This window comes from Arachis ipaensis, chromosome B02 (genome assembly GCF_000816755.2).
Source record: "Arachis ipaensis cultivar K30076 chromosome B02, Araip1.1, whole genome shotgun sequence".
Taxonomy (NCBI): domain Eukaryota; kingdom Viridiplantae; phylum Streptophyta; class Magnoliopsida; order Fabales; family Fabaceae; genus Arachis; species Arachis ipaensis.
Genome location: NC_029786.2, coordinates 104,219,429 through 104,236,054, shown reverse-complemented (window position 1 = coordinate 104,236,054; position 16,626 = coordinate 104,219,429). Strand labels below are relative to the sequence as shown.

Genomic DNA, 16,626 nt, shown 5'->3' with positions numbered 1-16,626 from the left:
ACGTCCAATAAAGTGCTTTTGCCAATGCTGCAGCATTTCCTCTATCCGCTTTAACGGAGGACGAATCTCCATTTCTGATTTGTTTATATCCATAATGTCAACAATAGGAGGAGCGATTGACGCCAATATAGTTGAACGAGACTTCTCTGGGATTATCTCTGCAAGTATTGGACTGTTGATAATGTTAACTAAACATTTTTTGTATGTATGGTAAGAGTCATATGGGTACGTACTTGTTTGTTGCTGAACCATTCCAGCTCATGAAGAAACCCATGATGAAGAGAGCAAGGGCGTGCAAGAAGGGAGTGGATGGATCATAAGGCAATACCAACAGCAAGAGGAGCAGCTGAACCAACGCTTATCTGTGCCATTATTATTTTACCCCCAAACAGAGCTGCTACTGAAATAGCAATGATGAACATGGTCCAAAGCAACGCTGTTGTCTTGTGTGAAAATCCAATGAGTTCTAACCAAAGTGTGGCAAATGAGAACAATGCTGACCATGGAATTGACCCAGATACACCCTGTGCCACAATTACCCGAAAAGATGGGATTCTCATAACTGATTTTACTTCTTTCAGCATATCTTTCATTCTGGATAGTGTGGATCATTAGCAAAGAGGTGTACTAATACACCTGCTATGACACTGATAAGGGCAACAAGGTGGTATGCCAGTAAATGAAGTTGATGCTAGAATTACAGCCAAGGGTCCGCCAAGAATGCTTCCAATGTTTCCGGTTAATGAAAGCCACCCAAAAGCCATGCCACGGTTACTGTCATTTGTGCAGTCAGCAACCAGAGATTTAGTTGCCGGAAAAAAAATGGCAACTCCTATCCCATTTAAAGCTCTTGAAATTGCCACCTAGTAATAATTAAAATTAAATGGTGATCTTGGTGTGATATGTTGCAATAAGCAAATAAGCTCAGAGCAGCGGGATCTTCTTGAAAAGTTTTACCAACTTCTTTGTACACCGCTGGAAGCAGAGACGAGTCTGCGTTATCCATTATGTTAACCATGTTAATCATCACCAGTGTCACCGTTGCACTCTCCCATTTCATCTTCATCTTTTTCTATTTCCAACTAAGACCATAAGATATGAGAAACTCAAGGTTGACTTGGACTAGCTGTGAGAGATGAGCCACCACTTTGCTTGGTTTGCACAACACCATCATTTTACATATACTGCCATTGAAATTGTGATTTTCGTCCACATTTATAATGCTAGTAAGAAAGTCTTTAGCCCAAGAAGTAATACAATTACATGAAACCACCATTTGATTTTAAGCCTTCAAGTATGATTATTATAAGAATAAGGGTTAAGTATTTTTTTAGTCTCTAAAATTTGAGGCCAAAATCAAAATCGTTCCCTACCTTTTTTCGTTATTAAAATCATCCTCAACGTTACAAAACGTTATAAAATTGCCCAAAAAATATTGTTTTTGGACAAAAGGACGATTTTATAATGTTTTGTAACGTTGTGGATGATTTTAATAATGAAAAAGGTCGGAGACGATTTTGATTTTGGCCTCAGATCTTAGAGACGAAAAAAATACTTAACCCCTTTTTTTTATATTGATTATTTTTAGAATTTGAGACTTAATTCTTTCATAAAATGTTAGTGAAGATATGTATTTCAAATTTTAATTTTAAGCTTTTAACTATTTTATATTTTTTATTTACATGACATCGGTTTTACTGGTTCAACCAGTAATTTATCGGTTGAACCAATAAACTAATAAACCAGTAATTTGATTGGTTCGATTACCGGTTCGATTCTGACAAATATGCATAGATGCTTTGGGAAAAAATGATGATTGATGAATTGAGTGAAGATATTATCAAGATTCTACATGGATGGAAGGAAATAGGTGTGTAACCAGCAACCACTCGCAATTGAACAGATCGAGCAAGTTCAAATTGACGTAACATGAAACCTATTAATGCGAAAGCGCCGTGGAGAGCAACAAAAGTCCACAGACCACCTAATTGACACCAACGGGCACCAGCCCTTACTCTTTCTCAACTGAAAAATGAACTGAATGAGTAACCTACAAAGTGTGCATTCAGATTTGTTGATAGAACAAATAATTTGGATTGCTTAGCTGAGTCAATTAGTGAGATACATTATGCCATTTGATTTAGAATCAAGTTTTCTGTTTTGCTTTGTGATTTTATTATTAGTTACCAAAATGACATGTCACAGTTTTCTGTGTGAAGTAAGGGAGAATAATTTTGTTAATTTTTCATGTTTGGTTCCACAGTTGATATCTTGAGGAATGGAAAGGGCATCTAGATTCTTCTAGTTTTGTGCTCTTAATATACTCAGATTTTTTTTTTCAGTTCTGATTTATGGAAATTTAAAATATATTTCATACACAACATAAGCTAAAAGATATTTTGCATTTGGATGAATTAATAACATAACCCTCCTTCCCCCTCCCTTTTTTTCTCCTTTTCAGATTTTTTTCGATATAAAATAAATCAAATTTGGTAAACTATTAATAAGACCAAGTATAAGCATCTTGTGTTTTCTAATTTCCCATTTCATCCCCCCCAAAAAAACCCACACAGACAAAAAAAATGGATCAAATATATTTAAAGGGGTACTTTGCTTGGTCCTCCTTAGATTTATTTGAGTTATTAGATAAAGTAATCTTATTAAGCTATGGCCTATACTATGTTGACAGAAATGACCCTGAACTAAAGAGTTCCAAAACTATATACAAAATTGTTTAATTGATTCCTGAGAGGTAGAAAAAGCACCATATAGTTGGAGCTATTGATCTTGTAAAGATCCATCTCATATTTCTGTTGGACACCTATTTGATAAGTCGGTTTTATAACTTTTTTTGCATCAGAGATTAAAGTGGGAATGTATTGCAGTAGAAGAAAAAATGAGTATGGAATAATTTTTCATTTTCTGTTGTTAAAAACTAATTAAAGGGAAAAGATAATGTCTAAGGCTGACATTGGTCAAGTAAAAAATTTATCATTATATGTACTTTTATGAGTATGGACTTTTCACATAAATTTTTATGCAATTTATTAATATATATGTTAATAAATTACTAAGTAGCATGTATGATCCTTCTCTTTTCTTAGTTAATAGCAAAATATCACAAAAAAGTTGGATTTAATTTATGTCCACATGTAAGTTGACACAGATATTTAATCATGTGTTGTTCTATTAATAGAAGTGATTATATTTACACCCATTACTTGAAAAGACATTCAAAAGATGACAAGGATGAATTTAATTAAATAATAATGCAAATAAATTTACACTTACTTTAGATAAGAAAATCTACTTCTGTAATAGAGTTAAAAACATGTTTTTGTACATTTCCATCTAGTGCTTTGTATCTTTATCTGAAGGTAAATTTGGCCAAGCAATCTAGCAGATAACTACTACCTTTTCCTTACCCTTTGTGTTTGTGAAAAGCCTGAGTTTGAGTACAAACTCAAAAAGAACTTTATGAATAACCTATAAATTGTGTATTCACCTTTGCTTCAGGTTATTAATAATACGTTATGTTTTTTTTGTAAAAACTATGGACAAGATTACTTAAGAAAACCCAATGGCAAATAGAAGCTATAAAATTTATCACTTGATCAATCTAAATTATAAGCAAGCAGTACAAACAGGCTGCATAATTGAGTATGGTTTTTTACAAAATTTTTATGTTTGTTCAGCTTGTGTTTGTCAAATTTCCTGGCTTCGCTTATTTGCTGAGATTACAGTTAATGTTATTCTTCTGCAGTTTATATATTTAATGCAGAGTATTTTACATGCCTTAGACAAATACATTAAAAATAATAATAAAAAAAATGAAATCATCCAACTTTGATAAAATCATCCTACAATTTTCCCTGTAAAAATTTGGACATTGTAAGATACATTTGGACACACTGAGAGTGTGGCAACAAATTCAAATATAAGGGCATCTTCATTATCTCATGCAATAATTTAATTTATAATCAAAATAGTCATATTCTGTAATCTAATACTAAATCATCGTATGATTGCGTGATTTTGGTTAAACGGGGGAAAACAACAAATATTTGCTTAAACAAAACCCTTTTTATTGTTTGTATAAAGCAGTTTACTACTTTACTGTATGTATAGCTAATAATAAAATTAAGGACCATTCACATTTGGTTTCCTCTCCAGTTGGTGGAGGATGGTCCCCATGACGTTAAACATCAAACTCATCATTTCAATACATTTGCATTCCATTTAGAAAATAGAAGTATCTTATCCAAAAAAAAAGTAAGAAATGAGTGAATGAAATGTGATGCAAAAACAAAAAAGAATATATGTGCACTACTCAATAAATGAAGTGGGCCATAAACTTTTTGAAAGCACTGAAACATGTCACTGCCTTGGAGGAAGAAACAAAGAAGCATATGTGAACTTGTCCCCAGTACCAATAACAGTAAGCATTTCAAGAAAATATCACCACCACACCATATACTTGGCTATGCTACAATGCAAACTACCACTTCACTATTACCCTTCTGTTTTCGTCAATTCTGAGTTTTGAGTGCATACCTCAAACCACTTCCCTCACTCTTTCATACTTTGATCTTGTGAACATGGCTGCTGAACTTGTTGGAGGAGCTTTTCTCTCTTCTTTTCTCAATGTCCTTTTCGACAGGCTGTCTGATCCTGATTTCATCAACATGATGAGAGGAAAGAAGGTTGACCAGAAGCTGCTTCAAAGGCTGAAGACCATTCTGAATGTGGTTGAAGCTGTGCTGAATGATGCTGAGAAGAAACAGATCACTGACCCTGCTGTCAAGAGGTGGCTCGAAGATCTCCAAGATGCTGTCTATGAAGCTGATGACTTGTTGGATGAAGTTGCTACCAAAGCTGCCACTCAGAAGGATCCACCAGGTAACTTCCTGTCTCACTTTCTCAATTCGCAAGATAGGGAGATGGTTACTAGGATTGAAGACATCATTGCTAGACTAGAAGATATTGCAAAACACAAAGATATCCTTCGACTAGAAAAGATTGCAGCCAAGAACATGTCTGGGAGGATTCCATCAACCTCGCTGGTTAAAAAATCTGATATATTTGTTGGAAGGGACAAAGAAAGGGATGCCATAGTGAATTTGCTTTTAGATGATGCTTACAATGGTGAACTGTCCGTGATTCCCATCATGGGCATGGGTGGGATAGGAAAAACTACTTTGGCTAAATTGGTTTATAATGATGACAAAGTGCAGCAGAAGTTTAATGTGAAGGCATGGGTTTGTGTTGGTGAGGAGGAATTTGATGTTCTGAAGGTCACAAAGGCTGTGATAGAGAAAACTTGCAGTCCTTGTTACTCAAATGATTTAGATTCAGCTCAAAATCATTTGAAGAATGGGCTAGCGGGGAAGAACTTCTTGGTTGTTCTGGATGATGTATGGAGCAGTAATCGTGAGCTTTGGGAAAGTTTTCTAACACCTTTTGAATGTGGAAGTGAGGGAGGCAAGATTCTTGTAACAACACGTCTTGATACAGTTGCTTCTGTGGTGAAAACTAAACATAATGAAGCTCACAATTTAAGTTTGTTGGATGAAGAACAATGCTGGTCGGTGTTTGCAAATCGAGCATGGGGTCCTACAGAATCCCGAGATCATTCAGCTTTAGAAGAAATTGGTAGAATAATTGTTATAAAATGTAAAGGATTACCTTTGGCAGCTCAAACAGTTGGAGGGTTATTGAGAGGGAAAGATAATGAAAAAGATTGGAATGATGTTTTGAATAGTGAATTCTGGGAACTCTCTGAAGAGGATAGTGGGATTCTTCCTGCATTGAGAATCAGTTATTATCACCTCCCATCATATTTGAAACGCTGCTTTGTTTATTGTTCTTTGTTTCCGAAGGACTTTGAATTTGACAGAGATGAATTGACATTATTGTGGATGGCAGAAGGTCTTTTGCTACAACCAAAGAGTGGAAACAATTTGGAAGAAATTGGTTATGAATATTTTGATGATTTGGTTTCGAGATCATTTTTTCAACATTCTAACTCTGCTAAAAATTCATTTGTAATGCACGATCTCATGCATGATTTAGCAAAGTTCTATGGTGGAAAGTTCTTTTCTAGTATCCTTGATCTCAAGAATGCAGCAAAGCATGATACCAAAACTCGCCACTTGTCATGGGCTCGCAAGAATGACGATGATTCGCTTATGAAGATCATGGAAGCATGCAATAGGTTAAAACATGTGAGGACATTGTTGCAACTCAATTTGCATAAAGGTCATGGAACCCGAGAGGGAGATAGAGTAGCCGTTCCTTGTGACTTACTAGAACAATTGAAGTGCTTACGAGTTTTGTCATTTAATTTTTTTTCAGATGATGAAAACTTGTTGCATCGTTCAATTGGTGAATTGATCCATTTGCGTTATTTGGATCTTTCATACACATCCATCGTGACATTGCCCGAGTCGTTAAGTTTGTTGTACAACTTACAAACCCTGAAGTTGAAACTTTGTAGAAATCTTAAAAAGCTTCCCAGAAACATGCAAAATCTTGTGAAATTACATCATCTTGATATTGGCGGCACTGATTTGGAAGAGATGCCAAAAAAGATGAGCAAATTAAAAGATTTGCAATTTTTAAGTTTCTATATTGCGGGCAAACATGAAGAGAATGGGATTGGAGAATTGGGAGAGCTAGCACATCTTCATGGGTCATTTTGTATTGAGAAATTGGAGAATGTTAAGAATAGTGGTGAAGCATGGAATGCAAGGATGGATGAAAAAATACACCTGAATGCTTTATATTTGAGGTGGTCATGTTCATCATTTGAAGAAAGTGAGGTTTGTGATTCCCAAAGTGAAAAAGATGTACTTGACAAATTACGTCCTCACAAAGACTTGAAGGAGCTATTCATCTGGGATTACAGAGGTACCATGTTTCCGGATTGGATAGGGCAGTCTTGGTACCACAAGATGACTGAGTTGGAGCTGAGTGGATGCAGGAATTGTTGGGTGCTTCCTTCACTTGGACAGTTACCCTCTCTAATGACATTGAAGATTTCAGATTGTGATATGGTGAAGATGATTGGTGGAACATTCTATAAGGGTGATGGAACTCATCATCATCAGCAAACACCCTTCCCATCCCTGAAATATCTGTCATTTTATTATATGAGTTGCTGGGAGGAATGGGAGTCATATGAATGTGATGAAGATGATGCACCATTTCCTCAACTTGAGCATCTATTGATAGCGAACTGTCCTAAGTTAAGAGGAGTTTTGCCCTCTTTCCTTCCTGCTTTGAAAGAACTTGTCATTTCAGGATGCGAGGAGCTTGGTTGTGATCTGCCAAGAGCTCCCATCATACGCCAATTAGAAATATATGGCAAACAGGAAGCAAGAATGCGGGACCTACCACTTTCACTGCAAAATCTAAGAATCGAAGGAAACCAACTTGTGGATTCTCTGTTTGAGGCCATGACCCACACCCAACCAACCTCTCTCAGTTATTTAAGAATCTCAAATTGCTCATCAGTCGTATCATTTCCAGGGGATGCTTTGCCCCCTTCGTTGGAAGATTTGCGCATATACGATTGCAAGAATGTAGAATTCCCAATGCAACACCAACAACATGAGTCACTAACGTATCTTACAATAAAGAACAGCTGTGATTCACTCACATCCTTCGCATTATCAGCATTCTCAAATCTCTATTATCTTAGAATCCAAGAACTTGAAAATTTGACATCTCTGGAGGTGTCACAGTCACAGTCCCTCCAAGACTTATCAATTTCAGGCTGCCCTAAGCTGGAGAACATAATAAGGCTGCCTGCCTGTTTAAGGGTACTAAGAATCAGAGAATGTGGGTTGTTGGGTGAAGGCATAGAGAAGAAGGACCCCCACATTTGGCCATCCATTTCCCACATCTCCTATATTTATGTTGATGACAAACGGATTCGCAATGACTCAACATCTTAAAACAGGTGACTCTTTTGCTATCTCTATCCTAAACCCACTTCACTTCATCTTCTCCAACATCATATTCATTCTTACTTTTATTTTCCAATTTTAAGCTAATGGAGTAATGGACTAACCACCATCTATTCATTATGATTGACATTCTGTGTTTTTAAATTTTTATTATTGGCGTCATTTGATTCCTGTAACCAACCCCACCTAGTGGGACAAGGCTTTGTTGTTGTTGTTGTTGTTGTTGTAGTTACAAAAATGACATGAAATTTCCTACTAGTAATTGAACTTAGTTCTCTCAACATTTCATAGTTTTCATTAATGTCCTCAACTGTGAGCACTACCATCTTCTTTGTTTTGGCAGATGCAGAGGGTCCATTTTCAAATGAAGGGATAATTAATTTTTTTCTTTTTTCATTTTTTCCAATTTGATTACTGTATAGCTATATAGTATATTTCCTTTCCAACAAGTGAGCATCTTAAGTTTCATGATGAACCAAGATAATTTAATTTTAATTCATTATGTAATAAATTTATCTTGAAATACATGCATTTTATTGTGCTATATAGTTACTGATTAAGATTTGGTTTGCATTATCACGTGGTTAGGTCAAAGAATACCAAGCAATGAATTATTACAAGATGTGTCAGGGGTGAAATACTTGCATGCATGTATAGGTGCCACACTTGATACCTTCAGCTATGAAATTTTTGTTGATACGTGGAGACACATAATATATACTTCTTGTGTTTCCTAATTTTCTCTTTCATTTCCTTTTTCTTTTTCTTTTTCTTTTCAGGAATGGATCAAATATAAAGGGTAATTTATTTTGCATGGTCATTCTTAGATTTATTTCAGTTACTGGATGATTACAAAGTAAGCTATGTCCAATGATAGAGATATCCAAAACTCTCAGCAAAATGGTACAATTGGTTCTTGAGAGGCAGAGAGGAAGCACTTCTACAATTGGGGATATTGTTGCAGAAGTTTGGAACAGGGGAATTGCATGCTTAAGTAGTTGCTGGGATGTATAGTTTTTCTAATTTTGTGTTGTTTAAGCTGTTGGTTTGACGGGTCTTGATGACATTCGACCACACCACTACGATTTATGTCTCTTATTTTGGGTGTTAATAGGGAAATTTTATTTTATAAACTTGTATTATGAACTGCTTAAATCATAATATCATGGTACTCTTTTTCTTTGTTTGGGTTTTGCCAAGTGAGTTTTTGACTTTTTTCTAGTATAGTTTTAACGAGGTTGCTCCATTGTGATCCTGCTGGTTTATATGCTCCGTAATCTAAAAGAATATTGTAGATAAAGAAAAAAATGGGTATTGAACGATGCTGAGAGGAAACAGATCACTGACCTTGCTGTCAAGAGGTGGCTTGAAGATCTCCAAGATGCTGTCTGTGATTCTGTCAAAATCACCATACATGACAATTCTTAATATTCACGATACATGTCAAAATCATGACAATTCTTGATGCGATCAGAGAGGCTGTGGGAAAAATGATGATTGACAAACTGAATGAAGATATTATCCAGATTAAAGCACTTTGAGAGACTCACTTTCTACATTGATGTAAGGAAATAAGTATTTCTGGATAATTGATCCAATAGTCATCTGCTGTTACGAAGGTCAGCTAACAGATACCTTTCTTGATATAATTACATAATGTTACTATTTAAGTACAAACAGCATGGACATGCTTATTTTCTATATATTTTTTAAAAACAAATTAGGTGCAAATTTGAAGGTTGTATTTTTTGTTAATTAAAAATAAGATCATCCCTTGAGAAATGCTGAAATATTTACCATGCCCTTGTAATTAGTGGGTGTTTCAGCAAATTACTTTGGGCTGAGTTAAATTGTTGAGAGCTGTTTTAATATGTGTATTGTGTTTCAGCAAAAAGAAAATTTGGATCAAGGAGTGCAAAAGCAAAACTACTGTGATACATAGACTAAAACAAGGAAAGCAATCAAACACAAGGCAGCAAAATGAGTTAGTATTCAAAATGAGTGTTTGGTGTCTGATGTATTCTCTCTGTCTCTCTCTTTTCCTTTTTTCTTTTCTTTTCCCTTGAGTATTAGGATGTTAGTCCGAGTGACAGATTAGTGAAAATCCCACAGTATTTTGTCTTGCGGTTTAGCAAAGATAAAATTATTAGTTGAGTTAATTGTATGTAAAATAAACAAAAATATAATGTTAAAGGCAGTTTTATGTTGAAATTATTTTTTAAAAAGGTAGCAGATGCATGCATATGTGATAAAATACTATTGGATTCACACTATATTAAAAAGAGAAAGGTGAACAATTTTTTATGTTATAGAGAAGCGTGAATGGTTGGTGGGTTAGTAAATAAATGTACAAGTGGATATTGTTAAGCATTTTGCAGCTAAAGATCCGTTGTAGGGAGCATTTAAAAAATGGAAAGATGAAAGTCAAAGGCAAAAGACATATGAAGTCAACATTCTTCGCTGAACTATTACCACTTCCTTACTCTGTGTGTTTGTGAGAGAATTCTGAGTTAGGAGTGCAAACAGAAACTGCTTCCCGTTCCTTCCCTTTCTTACTTTCTTGCTCTAGTGAACATGGCTGCTTCACTTGTTGGAGGAGCTTTTCTCTCTTCTTTTATCAGTGTTCTTTTTAATCTTCGGTCCGATCCTATGATCATCAACATGATGCGAGGAAAGAAGGTTGACCGGAAGCTGCTTCAAAAGCTCGAGACCATTCTGAATGTGGTTGAAGCTGTGCTGAATGATGCTGAGAAGAAACAGATCACTGACCCTTCTGTCAAGAGGTGGCTTGAAAATCTCCAAGATGTTGTCTATGATGCTGATGACTTGTTGTATGAATTCGTCACCAAAGCTGCCACCTAGAAGGATCCAGGTAACTTCCTATCTCGCTTTCTCAATTTGCAAGATAGGGAGATGGTTAATAGGATTGAAGAAATCATTGCTAGACTACAAGATATTGCAAATCACAAAGATATCATTGGTCTAAAAAAGATTGCAGCCAATAACCTGTCTAGGAGGATTCCATCAACCTCACTAGTTAAAAAATATGATATATCTGTTGGCAGAGACAAAGAGAGGGATACCATAGTGAAATTGTTGTTGGATGATGCTAACGATGGTGATCTGTCTGTGATTCCCATAGTTGGTATGGGTGGGATAGGAAAAACTGCTTTGGCTAAATTGGTTTATAATGATGACAGAGTGCAGCAAAAGTTTCATGTCAAGGCATGGGTTTCTGTTGGGGAGGAATTTGATGTTCTTATGGTGACAAAAGCTGTGATAGAGAAAACTTGCAGTCCTTGTTACTCAAATGATTTAGATACAACTCAAAATCATTTGAAGAATGCGCTAGCCAGGAAGAATTTTTTGGTTGTTCTGGATGATGTATGGAGCAGTAATCGTGAGGCTTGGGAAAGTTTTCTATCTCCTTTTGAATGTGGAAGTGAGGATGGCAAGATTCTTGTAACAACCCGTCTTGATACAGTAGCTTTTATGGTGAAAACTAAATATAACAAAGCTTACAGTTTGAGTTTGTTGGATGATGAACAATGTTGGTCAGTGTTTGCAAGTCGTGCATGGGATCTTGCTGAATCCCGAGGTCATTCAGCTTTAGAAAAAATTGGTAGAAAAATTATAGAAAAATGTAAAGGATTACCTTTGGCAGCTCAAACACTTGGAGGGTTATTAAGAGGGAAAGATAATGAAAAGGACTGGAATGATGTTTTGAATAGTGAGATTTGGGAATATTCTGAGGAAGAAAGCGGACTTCTCCCTGCATTGAGAATTAGTTATTTCCACCTTTCTTCATATTTGAAATGTTGTTTTACTTATTGTTCTTTATATCCGAAAGACTATGAATTTGATAGAGATGAACTGACGTTATTGTGGATGGCAGAAGGTCTCTTACAACAACCAAAGAGTGGAAACATTTTAGAAGAAGTTGGTCATGAATATTTTGATGATTTGGTTTCTAGATCATTTTTTCAACATTCCAACTCTGATGAGAATTTATTTCTGATGCACGATCTTATGCATGATTTAGCCACATTCTATGGAGGAAAGTTCTTTTTTCGAACTCAAGAATGCAGCCAAGCATGATACCAAAACTCGTCATTTGTCATGTGCTCGCAACGATGATGATTCGGTTCTGAAGATCGTGGAAGCATGTGGTAGGTTAAAACATGCAAGAACATTGTTGCAAATCAATTTGAATAGACATGGTAAATTTTCAAAGGGAATAACCAGTCCTTGTCCCTTACTAGAACAATTGAAGTGCTTACGAGTTTTGTCATTTCATTTCTCTTCTGGTGAGGAACGCTTGTTGCATGATTCAATTGGCGAGTTGATTCATTTGCGTTATTTAGATCTCTCTGAAACACCTGTCATGACATTGCCCAAGTCATTGAGTAACTTGTATAATTTACAAACGTTGAAGTTGAGATTCTGTGAAAAACTTAAAAAGCTTCCCTCCAACATACAAGATCTTGTGAATTTGCGTCATCTTGATATCTACGGCACTTATTTGGAAGAGATGCCAAAGAAGATGAGCAAATTAAAAGATTTGCAATTTTTAAGTTGCTACGTCGTGGGCAAGCATGAAGAGAACAGGATTGGAGAACTGGGAGAGCTTCTGAATCTTCATGGGTCATTTCATGTTAAGAAACTAGAGAATGTAATCAACAATGGTGAAGCACGGGAGGCAAGGATGGTTGATAAGAAATACATCAGTGTTTTGTGTTTGGAGTGGTCATCAGGTGAAGATGTTGATTCCCAAACTGAAAAAGATGTACTTGACCAATTACATCGTCACAAAAACTTGAAAGTGCTAAGAGTCATTGGTTACTGGGGTACAATGTTTCCAGATTGGGTAGGGCAGTCTTCGTACCACAACATGACTAAATTGGAGCTGTGCGGATGCAGGAATTGTTGGGTGCTTCCTTCACTTGGACAGTTACCCTCTCTCATGGAATTGGAGCTTGGAGGATTTGATATGGTGAAGATGATTGGTGGTGAATTCTGTAAAGGTGATGGAACTGATCATCATCAGGAGACACCCTTCCCATCCCTTAAATATCTCTCATTTTCTTCAATGCCTTGTTGGGAGGAATGGGAGTCATATGAATGTGATGATGATGATGCTGCACCATTTCCTCAACTTGAGATGCTTGTTATATATCTCAAACTGCTCATCAGTCATATCATTTTCAGGGAATTCTTTGCCCCCTTCATTGCGATGGTTATCTATCAAGAATTGCAAGAACTTAGAATTCCCAATGCAACACCAACAATATTTCTCACTTGAGTACCTGCACATAGACAACAGCTGTGATTCACTTACATCCTTTGCATTACTAGTGTTCCCAAATCTCAAGAATCTGAAAATCACAAGACTTAAAAATTTGACATCGCTTGGGGACGTGTCACAATCACAATCCCTTCAAGAATTATCAATTTTAGGCTGCCCTAAGATAGAGAAAATAAGGCTGCCTGCCTCTTTTAAGAGAACTCAGAATTAGTGAGTGTCGGTTGTTGGTTGAAGGCATAGAAAGGAAGGATCCCCACATTTGGTCAACCATTTCCCACATCCCCCACATCGAAGTTGATGGATTCAGATTTCATGATGACTCAGCATCTTAAAACAGGTAGAGGATCATTTTTTGTCACCTATATTTCATTCTTAACGTTAGGAATCATCATTCTGTAAACCTTGTATATTACTTACAATACAAGGTACATGTGTGTATGCACTTTACTTTCAGTTTGTCAGTGGAATCCTTATGAGACTTTAGAAAGTATTCAAATTCAAATTCTCAAAAAAATTATAAACACCTTGTAGATTTACCAGTTTCAAACCGAAATATAAGAACCTTGCAAAATCACAAGTTGCATAAATTCAATGCCTTGTTTTTGTTTTTTCACACTTTGTTTCTTCAGCTTGCTTTCATCAATTTACATGCCTTACCTTATTTCCTAACTAGAATGAGACCCGCGCGATGCGCGGGACGGTAAATTAATGATAGTATATAATAAATATTAAAAATTGTTATATTTTGTAGAAATAAATTAAATATGTGTAAATTGAAGCTAAATTTAAAAGGTGTTTTATTTTAAATAATTTGTGGTACAAAAGATTTAGATGTTGGAGTTGTACAAAGTGACATTTTTATTTGGTGGTTTGATTTTTGTATTTGTTTTAGTTGATGGACTTAGTCATCTTATGTGTCGCTCATCCTCTTTTATTTTGTTAGTTGTTAGAGTTGATGCTTTCTTCTTTTTGTCGTAGGTTCTTGCGAAGACATGTTCTTTATGAATTGTTGAGTTTGATGCACTTTCTATTGTGTTATTTGGTTCCATCTTTGTATGCATATTCTTCTTTCGAAGATGTGTCTTAAATTTGTGTGATTTTCTTTCTCCTTAATCTCTTGATGGGGTGGTGCTTCAATGTGATTATTTTTCTGTTAAAACAGTTGTACCCAATAAATTTTTTGCGTCGCCATCAAATAGTACAAAAGTTGTTATAACACTTTGATCTAAAACCTTTAATTGAATTTTGAACCTAAAATAAGTATTGGGCTAGCAACTAATAATTTGATAGATGAGATTATGAAAAGTATATAGTTACTTTATTGTTGGATATTGTAGTGTTTGATTACATGTGCCACAAATGTAGTTGTTTCTTTTTTTTTATATACTTTCTTCTAATACTTTTTACATTTAACATAGTTCCATCCTAATTTGTCATCAATTTCGTTTATAGTTGCTAAAATTGTGAAGATCTTTTCCTATTCTAATATTCAATTTATGTTATTATTAGGTATATGGTATTTGAGTAAGTATGAATGTATGATGCATGTTGTGATTTTTTTTGTCATACCTGATCATCAGATTCTCATTGCAGTTCGGAAATAAATTTTTTTGTGCTAAATTTGATGTTATGTGAAGGAATAGTGATAAGAGACTTATATATGTAGTTTAAATGGTATGAAATTTAAATACTTATAACGTAAAATTATTATGATTAATAATATTATTATAACATTTGTAATATGGATGTTTATTACCTTTAGTGAATTATTTATAAAAATTAATAAATTAATTGTTGCAGTTATAAATTTATTGTATTGTTTATAACGGTAAGATATAATAAATATAGGAATATGAATTTAATGTATTTGGAAGTTACAAATTTATTGGATTCTATTTTTTAGTTTTTTATTTGTATCTAATATGAAAATGTATGTCTAATATCATATTTTTTGGTTTCGTTTTGATACTCTTTTAATAAATTTGTTTTTTTTTTTTTAGTTTTCAAATATTCTTTTCAAATTTTATATTGGTAAAATAAAATAGAATTTGTTTTTAATAATAAGTAAAAACTACAATAATAGTTCTTTGTACCTAGTGTTACTTCTAAAAATTAAAATAATTATTTTTTTTAACCAAAGATACAGAGACTCGAACTCGCGACCAATATGGGAGACTATGCTATTTGAGGTATAACTCATTGGCAAAAATTAAAATTATTATAATAAATATAATTATAATAATAAAATATAATTTTCATTTTTTAAACTTTTAATTTATAAATTAATTGTTGCGGTTATAAATTTATTGTATTATTTATAACGGTAAGATATAATAAATATAGGAATATGAATTTAATGTATTTGGAAGTTACAAATTTATTGGATTCTAGTTTTTAGTTTTTTATTTGTATCTAATATGAAAATGTATGTCTAATATCATATTTTTTGGTTTCGTTTTGATATTCTTTTAATAAATTTGTTTTTTTTTTTTTAGTTTTCAAATATTCTTTTCAAAATTTATATTGGTAAAATAAAATAGAATTTATTTTTAATAATAAGTAAAAACTACAATAATAGTTCTTTGTACCTAGTGTTACTTCTAAAAATTAAAATGATTATTTTTTTTTAACCAAAGATACAGAGACTCGAACTCGCGACCAATATGGAAGACTATGCTATTTGAGGTATAACTCATTGGCAAAAATTAAAATGATTATAATAAATATAATTATAATAATAAAATATAATTTTCATTTTTTAAACTTTTAATTTATAAATTAATTGTTGCGGTTATAAATTTATTGTATTATTTATAACGGTAAGAGATAATAAATATAGAAATATGAATTCAATGTATTTGGAGGTTACAAATTTATTGGATTTTATTTTTTAGTTTTTTATTTGTATATTTTATTTTTTTGCTGATTTGGAAATAATAGTTGATTTGGCAAGAATTGAGTGGTTGATTCTAAAGTTGTGCCAAGTAAGCAATATTGCTGACATGGCATTAGTAGGAGAAAAGAAATGTCTCAAAAGTAATGTGGTGCATGCTTATGTATCTACTTTTATATATTAAGAATAGATGTGATTTCAAATGGGAATTCTCCTAAAGGTTTAGATTTTATTAATACAGAACATTTTAGAATTTATGTTGAGCAAGTTATTTGATGTCAATTGAAGATTCATCTAATGTTATTGCAGACTATGTCCTTGGTGATGAAACATTGGTGACATGATTTTTTCACAATGAAAAGCGCCAACAATAGATTATGGCTTCAAATTTCATGGGAAATAAAGGTATTGTGAGAGCTTCAAACTCTCATTTAGTGTTTTTTTTTTTTTTTTTTTTG

The 16,626-nt window shown here is 34.0% G+C and overlaps 4 protein-coding genes and 1 pseudogene across 4 annotated transcripts in view; 4 read left to right on the top strand and 1 right to left on the bottom strand.

Annotated features, from left to right (window-relative positions):
- LOC107627948 overlaps nucleotides 1–1,077 on the bottom strand; it is a 1,143-nt pseudogene extending 66 nt beyond the window's left edge.
- LOC107626153 (putative disease resistance RPP13-like protein 1) overlaps nucleotides 1–10,181 on the top strand; it is a 76,349-nt gene extending 66,168 nt beyond the window's left edge. The window contains exons 15-17 of the transcript XR_002358094.1: nucleotides 8,559–8,627; nucleotides 8,750–9,589; nucleotides 9,859–10,181. The gene's annotated coding sequence lies outside the window, so the exon portion shown is untranslated. The remainder of the gene's footprint in view (nucleotides 1–8,558; nucleotides 8,628–8,749; nucleotides 9,590–9,858) is intronic.
- The window catches only part of LOC107626141 (putative disease resistance RPP13-like protein 1), a 79,786-nt gene continuing 67,304 nt past the window's right edge, over nucleotides 4,145–16,626 (top strand). Inside the window, exon 1 of the transcript XR_002358109.1 lies at nucleotides 4,145–7,963. The gene's annotated coding sequence lies outside the window, so the exon portion shown is untranslated. The remainder of the gene's footprint in view (nucleotides 7,964–16,626) is intronic.
- Nucleotides 11,118–11,847, top strand: LOC110269323 (putative disease resistance protein RGA3). The gene is made up of 2 exons (XM_021117094.1): nucleotides 11,118–11,700; nucleotides 11,837–11,847. The coding sequence occupies exons 1-2, from the start codon at nucleotides 11,118–11,120 to the stop codon at nucleotides 11,845–11,847; spliced, it is 594 nt and encodes a 197-aa protein (XP_020972753.1).
- Nucleotides 11,928–13,323, top strand: LOC107627947 (putative disease resistance RPP13-like protein 1). The gene has a single exon (XM_021116491.1). The coding sequence runs from the start codon at nucleotides 12,022–12,024 to the stop codon at nucleotides 13,270–13,272; it is 1,251 nt and encodes a 416-aa protein (XP_020972150.1). The 5' UTR covers nucleotides 11,928–12,021; the 3' UTR covers nucleotides 13,273–13,323.